Source organism: Esox lucius, chromosome 3 (genome assembly GCF_011004845.1).
Source record: "Esox lucius isolate fEsoLuc1 chromosome 3, fEsoLuc1.pri, whole genome shotgun sequence".
Classification (NCBI taxonomy): domain Eukaryota; kingdom Metazoa; phylum Chordata; class Actinopteri; order Esociformes; family Esocidae; genus Esox; species Esox lucius.
The window spans coordinates 23,816,344-23,824,275 of NC_047571.1; the positions used below are offsets into that span (position 1 = coordinate 23,816,344).

Here is a 7,932-nt window from a genome sequence, read left to right on the forward strand (position 1 = left end):
GCGCAGGCCCTCTCTAGAAGACCTGGAAGCCAGGAGAGGTGTAGGGAACCAAGCTCTGGACATCTGATGTTCTTGTTCAAACAATTTAAATGTTCAATGGTTGATGCTCTATTGAGTCAGGTCTACTGGCTAATATAACGCTTTACCTCCAATAAAACAAGCTTTTGAGTTAGAATGTCGCTGACTGTCAGTAAATATTAGGCTGGAATTTCTAGACAGATTCAATGGAATGGAGTTGACTAAGGAACTGGGGGATTTTCCTGTCAGACACTTTCAATAACATAGACAATCCATTCTCGCTCAGTGCAGACTAAACCTTTTCAATTGCGGTTCTGCTGTGCGTAACTGTTCCTATGCCACAGAGTCTACCTAAGATATTTTGGTCACATTTAATAGTATACATACATAAACAGTATGAATATGTATGACAAACCTGATTTTAAAAACAGTTTCTGTTGTATTGGCTTCATCTATTGAGGCTGGCTGCTGGCACTTTTAGCTTTATTTAGACCTCACAAGTATAACAGATTATCAAGCACCCATCTGGTAGTTGCTTTTGCATTAGTAAGCGCCTGAAAGACCACCACACCTCACCAGGCAGTAGTCCGCCATAGTGTCCTCCTACTGTGATTTCTTTCTGCCATTTCCTGCTCACACTAGTTCGCACAATCCTGGGCAAGTGGAATCAAAATCCTGCACTGTGTTGACCAGGCATTTAGAGATTGTTCCAATTTGACTGGCCAGCTGCCACCAGATATAAAGAATTCAGCCCACATAACAACGCAAAAGTATATACCAGATGTTTAGAGCTCCCTGTCTAGTAATGTAACCTGTATACAGCATGTGCATATGTTTAATCCCCTTTCAAATTAGCTTTGTTTTTTATGTTCAATGTCTGTCTGTTGCCAAATGTGTTAAAGCATTTTCTGTAAATTTTCTGCACAAAACCAAGCCTTTCATTACAGAATATCTGAAAGGTTTTCTGTGAAAACACATCTAAGACCACTAATACTACGAGTGAAGGTTTGCTCTGCATTTGTGTGGAAAGAGAAAAGCATCAAATTCATTACCTTGGTAGGACAGTATAAGAGGGCCGTCTTCACAGAGACCTGTCAGCAAACATATAGCTACAGAGCACACTGCCACAGTACAGCAGCTAGCCCTGTTTCTCTCTCGGTGTGAGGACGTGCTCTGGTTCTCAGTCTCTCATAAGACCAGGCACATTCTGCACACACAACTTCCCTCACTAACACAGTTGCTGTTGATTCAATTTCAATTCCAGTTCATTCAGAAAAGCAAATTCCATTTACAGTCTGTATTCAGATGGTACGTTCTTCACTATTTACAAAGCAGTGAACATAATTTGGTAGTGTATTTTGTGATCAATTCCCACACAGCAAGATCAAAATGGACACAAAGGTGCAAAATGAACTCTGAGGTATATTTAACAAGTGACATAAAGAGTATTCAGACATACCATGTTTATTGTGTCTAAAACAACATTGAGAAAAACAAAAACAAACTGAACTTTTGACAGGTTTAAGCAACATCTAAACCATTTTACATTACAATTTTAAAAAACAAAATGTCTCCATTTGCTCGCACATACATACAAAATAAATGGAAATATATCAATGAATTTACATTTAGCATGTACAGACCAGGTGTTTGCAACTTATTAAATATGGCGACTAAGTGGTTGCTGCCTCTGATTATACAACTACAGATCAAATATTAAAAGCAGACAAATTATATTATTCAAACATGAATTATAATTCAAGCACATGAAAGCCCACATTTCCATTCCATTTTCAGGCTCATGCTATATAATACAAAAATATTCCTTTTCCTCAAAACATTTGTTATATCGGTACAAGTAAATTAGGTAAACAGCTTTTTTTTTATAAAAACACTTTTACAACTGAATATAAAAATACAAACACATCTACAACACCTACTACTACAACAGCTGGTTGAGACTGTTGTTGTTTACAGTACTTCAAGAGACAATAGAAAACACATTTCATTGAATGATTTAACCCCTGTGGAAACAGGAAGACAAAGATGAACATTGAGATGTGCATTTAGTTTCTCAACCTTTAGTTAAAATTACACATTCATTTCCATGCAGCAAAGGAAGTGGATAATGTTTTGAACTTTCTAACCCTTTGGCATGGTAAACCATTTGCAGGGCTGAGCCTTTGGTATCCATGATATCTACATCATGGCAAATCACAGCATATTTGACATATTGTCCGATCACAGAAAATCCACAATCTTTTAGCGAAACACATAGAACGTTCAATGTATTACTGTCCAGTCACATAGAACATTCAATGTATTACTGTCCAGTCACATAGAACGTTCAATGTATTACTGTCCAGTCACATAGAACGTCCAATGTATTACTGTCCAGTCACATAGAACGTTCAATGTATTACTGTCCAGTCACATAGAACGTTCAATGCGTTGGTCAGTCTCAAGTGTGTCTCACCTGGTTATCCGACAGTTCCGGGTTTGAACCTGCATCCCTGTGTACGTGACATCACACCTCACCCCGTTGTTGGAATAGTCCGACTCTTGGACATGATAGTTGGGGTTGACTATGACCTACAGGGATAAGGATTTGCATGCGATGGGGATGGCCGAAGCACACACAGATTAGCCTAAGGTGAACAATTGCTCATCACCACACAGATCCAAACCGTTCATATTCCAGACCTTAGACAGGGGTGATAATGCAATTACCCTCAGGACGTAGTTTCCAGGAGGAACGTCGCTGATGTCAATCCACTGGCAGTCAATGTTGGCAGCATAGGTGTCATGACAACCTGGACTCAGTCCCTGTTCAACATCACACAGAATCATAGGTGTCATGGCAACCTGGACTCAGTCCCTGTTCGACGTCACACAGAATCATAGGTGTCATGGCAACCTGGACTCAGTCCCTGTTCGACGTCACACAGAATCATAGGTGTCATGGCAACCTGGACTCAGTCCCTGTTCGACGTCACTCAGAAGGTGGATTTATAGTAACATTTCTCCCTTCTTTTGTTACATCCATAGAGGCCTTAAGAACTCTGTGCAGTATCTTTGGAATACATACCTGTGTATGGGCTATACCTGAGTATGTGAGGGTTAGTTCCTGTGTATGGGCTGAACCTGAGTATGTTAGGGCTAGTACATGTGTATGGGCTATACCTGAGTATGTTAGGCCTAGTACCTGTGTATGGGCTATACCTGGATATGTTAGGGCTAGTACCTGTGTATGGGCTATACCTGAGTATGTTAGGCCTAGTACCTGTGTATGGGCTATACCTGGGTATGTTAGGATCTAGTACCTGTGTATGCGCTATACCTGGGTATGTTAAGTCTAGTATCTGTGTATGAGTTATACCTGGGCATGTTAGGTCTAGTACTTGTGTATGGGCTATACCTGGGTGTGTTAGGGCTAGAATGCATGTATGGACTATAACTGGGTATGTTAGGGCTAGTCCCTGGGTATTCATGAAATGGAATGACACTGTGTGTTGCTGGGTCTGCAGTGCGGTGCCCACCTGGGTATGTGCTGTACACGCGTAGCGGCGTCTGAATCCGGCGTCACACCCCGTGTCCTCCAGGCAGAAACTGGCCTTGTGGCCCTCTGCCACCCTGCGTCCCGTGGTGACATCCAGCAGATCGTAGTTACTGAAGGCATCCATGCTGTGGTAGTGCCTGGGACACAAGGATGGAGGGAGTTTTCACATCAAACCACACACACAGTACAACCATGATGAATAACATGGCCAGACCAGTATTGCACTCAGTTGCATTGTGATGGGGAGGTGTAACATTTTGTTGTGCAATGATGGGCAAATATTCCAAATCACAAGTGACTAATTGGTGTAGAATCAAGGGGACTTGAGACGAAAAGAGCTACTGATTTTGACTTCCAAAATAAAATGGTGGTTGGATTTACTTACTGGTGACAGCTGTGCCATTCCCACTGGTGTCTTGGTTTGAACGGAAGGAAGTCAGTCGTGCCTTGGTTCTTCACCTTCTGGGGGAAGCGGAGCAGTACTCTGTAGTCTATGTCCCTGGCTGTGCTGGCTGACCTGGGACAGAGTATATTGGAAAATCTAAATTATGTCACAGTCTATGGCCTTTCTATCTGTGAAAGGCCCAATGGCAGAGTTTTTTGCTGTGGAACATCTAGTTACTGATGGAAGATAAAGCTAGGTGTTTTAAAGAAACTAGCCAATGTGGGATTAATAGGCCAATCAAAGACATTAATACACCAGTGTAAATAATCAAATACCCCTGTTATATAGTTATCTAACTCCACACGGAATAAAACTAAAATCACAAGAAATTGTTTTAGTTTTTTTCAAATCTCACAGTTTCTGATTGTCTGTATAACCATGAATGGAATGTTTTAAAACATCTCAAGATGCAGGAGGATGTGTTTCAAAACTACACCAAAGTTAAAGTTTTGTTTTCTTTAAGTTGGTGCAGCTCAGTTACCGCTAGTTACGGTTTTTAAGCACTTAGTTTCAACAATGATGCAACAAAAATATGATATACTGTTTATGGTGCTTACTGAGTAACAAATTGTTCATGGAAGGCATTAGGCTATTTGCATTAACAACATACAGGTCCCGAAAAAATGTGCAGACCACTGCACCTTTTTCGGGACCTGTATGTTGTTAATGCAAATAGCCTAATGCCTTCCATGAACAATTAAGAGACCACTGCAAATTGAACGCTTCTGTTCCTCACTCAAAACATTCCTTTTCAACTTTTTTGGAAAAGAAAAAGGTGCAGTGGTCTCTTTTTCTGAGCTGTATAGCTGTAGGAATTAGGAGAAATTGGATACAGTACCGAAAGTACCAAGGCCAATTTGAAACATACAAATTACCTCGCCAAACAGTTCTCCTCCGCTGCGCACCTTAGCGAGTACATCTGCATTCGTTGGATGTAGGCACCTGCCTGGATGGCATATGGGTCTGGAATGAGGTCTGGGAGCCCTGCAAAAAGTCACAATTGCATTACATAAGACTTTATAATCTCCAATAAGGGGCGAACTGTGGACATTAACACTAGGCCATTACTCACCATTCTGAAAATATCTGGTTCCATATCCAGTGCCGGGGGGTGGTACTGGGGGACGCCGCGGGCGCACTATCTGCGTTCTGCCTCTGGTGGGGTGCATGTTGTAGAAAACGGAATTCCGGTGGTTTTTAAAACGGTTCCTAGGGTCGTCCGAGGCCATGTGCTCCATGTTACTCCACGTCTCGCTCGACGTCTCGGCAGCGTTAGCTGCTCCTGTTACTGGAGTAACATCCCTACCGTCAGGAACGACATGACCGGAGTTAGAAGGTTCCATTGCTGCCGATTGCATAAAGACGGATGCTCCCGGCTCAGCACGCATTGGTAGATAGTCTCCACCCGGCACCGGCACGACCTCGCCTGCCCGGATTGGAGAGGCTGCAATTCCCGAGCGAACATCCCGGGTAGAATCCTGAATGACTGGAGCTCCTCTCCTCGGTACCCCGCTACCGGAGAACTCGGGGAGCAGACCTGGGGCGGAGGCGTTGACTCGCTGTGTGTACTCAGGAGAATAGCGCCGTGCGCCAGGGGACCCCGCTACTCCCGCTTGGTACGGGACCTCAGGTTGCTGCCTGGCGCCTGACCGCCGAGTATTGGGCGCTATATACTGCCGACTGTGAGATCCCAGAGCTACAGGGCCATGATCTAAAACGTTGTTGGTTTGGTCCCATACATGTCCCGCGCCCAAGTTCGACACCACTGGTCCAGATCTTCTGCGAGCCACTCTGCCTCCCCGCGTTCCAGGCTGCGTATGGCCGGTGCCATCCCTCCTGGTGCTCACGTAAACCCTGGATTGACTCCGTGGGCGCGCCGGTGGGTGATACTCTGACCCGGTGCTCATTAGACTGTATACTTGACCGTTGTTCTCCCATTGAATCCGTTGCCGCCAATGCCCCACACGCTCGCCGTGCGGCTGCTGGCCGGTAACGACATGAACCAGTCCTTGGAGGAGGTAGAAAAGTAAAAATGACCAATTTGCCATAACTGTTTATTTTAACTCACTAAAACCTCTCTAATCCCAACTAAAGCATTAAACAATAGGCCTAGGTTTGTTATGTTGCACATTTATAATGCACAGAAAAGGCTGAGGTGGGTCCGGGAAAGAATTGAAAGTCTGTAGCGCGCGCAATATCCGTTCCAGTGAGTACGCGGCATAGCCTGCCAATTCGTCTGCGTGCGGCACCACAGTTGGAGAAGACAGGAAGATTGGAATTCTCATCCATTTATCAGAACGGGCTAGTTTATTTACGCATGCACAGAAAAGTCTGTGGTTCGAGAGAAAATACTTAACTCTTCCCTCCCTGTGAAGTTCAGTTACACAAGGCCTATACTGTAGCTTCTACAAGTCTTGAATTTACTTAGCAAACTTTACGCACTGGTGTAATTTAGGGTAATCTGAATAGTAACGTCACTTTTAAGGATTTTTTTTTACATGAACAGTTTTTCTTATTTCAATAAAATATGTTTAACTGATGACAGCTATTTAAAATAAAAAATCACACAGGAAACCATAATAGGAAATTATTGAACAATAACTACCTCAAAGTTATAACTCTGTTATGAACAAATACATATTAAATAGCCTATTAAAACTGAGCCGAAATCTCGTCATCAAATTCCAAAGAATTACAAATACAGGGGGTGGAAAAAATAAAACACCTAAAAGTATGTGAATGTCATGGAACTAATAAAGTGGACTATGCTCCTCACATCAAGTTTTGTCTAAGTGCATTGGCCTTAGATGCAAGTTTTTTTTCCGAATGACAGCCCTGCCATGAACTCCAGCTTCGTGAGACCGGGTTAAAGAGGTAGTCAATTGATTCTGATTTTGCAGCAGTGAGAGCAACTATCCGGATAAGTGTCTGTCTCTCTCCGTGAACTGTGAACTTCGGCTTGCGACCATTATTCGTCCTTGCCGATGCAGTTCGTCCATGTTCGGAATATGCTGTCATAACTTTTGAGATTGTTCACATTTACACATTTAATAATTTTGCAGTTTTTGAGACCAGTTCACTTGCAATTCACTATTTGGCGTCTTTGGAACTTTATTTGCCTCGTGTTGCTTTGAATACTCAAATATATCAAATTGTTCATTGCCAGATATTTTTAGCTAACACATTTGTTCTGCTAATTGGCAATCAACCGAATGTGCTGGGTTCCTAATTATGATTTAAATTCTATTAAGTAATAGTCCCTTTCAGTGTAGTGTCTGGCCCCTGTAAATGTGCAAGTAGGCTACTTCAATATCTAATCCTTGGCCATAAACCTCGGCTTTTTATTGTACATCGGTATTGCAATAGGTAAACATGGCCACTTGGTGGAAGTGTTGACTTGCATCTGCGTTTTATTCATCAGTCAGACAAAGTTATTTCTCGTACACCACTCTCCAATGGTGTACGATGTATAAACTTCCATTTAAATGTTTTTACAGTGTTTCAGACCGTATATTTTCTAAATGATTCTTTATAATACAACGTCTAATGAAACGTGTACCAGGTGAATAACGAAACAAATTCAATTAAATCAATGAAACGTCCGTAATTTTGCTTATTACAGAGAGGGTGGCTTTGGGTTAAACGCCTAGTTTCAACGCCCCCACCCTGTAATTCTCTACCAAACCACCAAATTTCCACAAATTCCTTGGTTGCCACAATTCTTGTTCATCTAAAAAATGTTGTTAAATCATCTCAACTGAGCAAGTAATTCCACAAAAACAATACTGACAAGTTGATCTTATTTTTTTCATTTGAAAATGTTGTCATGTGATGTGATGAAGTTTTGATATGATCATATTTGGGGCTAAACGCCCCATCTCCTTTCCGGCAAAATGCACACGGGGGTATT

The 7,932-nt window shown here is 42.3% G+C and overlaps 1 protein-coding gene across 1 annotated transcript; it reads right to left on the reverse strand.

Moving 5' to 3' along the window:
* Nucleotides 1-1,488: 1,488 nt before the first annotated feature.
* On the reverse strand, nt 1,489-6,261 carry loxl5b (lysyl oxidase-like 5b). Its single transcript, XM_010891649.3, has 7 exons — nt 5,095-6,261; nt 4,898-5,006; nt 3,963-4,094; nt 3,558-3,714; nt 2,749-2,844; nt 2,495-2,610; nt 1,489-2,042 (listed from the first exon to the last, which is right to left on the reverse strand). Exons 1-7 carry the CDS (start codon nt 6,068-6,070, stop codon nt 2,036-2,038), a joined length of 1,593 nt encoding a protein of 530 aa, XP_010889951.1. The 5' UTR covers nt 6,071-6,261; the 3' UTR covers nt 1,489-2,035.
* Between the last annotated feature and the right edge of the window lie 1,671 nt (nt 6,262-7,932).

Coding starts and splice junctions, on each gene's coding strand:
- loxl5b (XM_010891649.3), bottom strand. CDS start 6,070: ATGGCAAATTGGTCATTTTTACTTTTCTACCTCCTCCAAGGACTGGTT. Junction 5,007..5,094: donor AACCAGATATTTTCAGAATG/GTGAGTAATGGC, acceptor GACTTTTTGCAG/GGCTCCCAGACCTCATTCCA. Junction 4,095..4,897: donor GAGGAGAACTGTTTGGCGAG/GTAATTTGTATG, acceptor ACTCTGTCCCAG/GTCAGCCAGCACAGCCAGGG.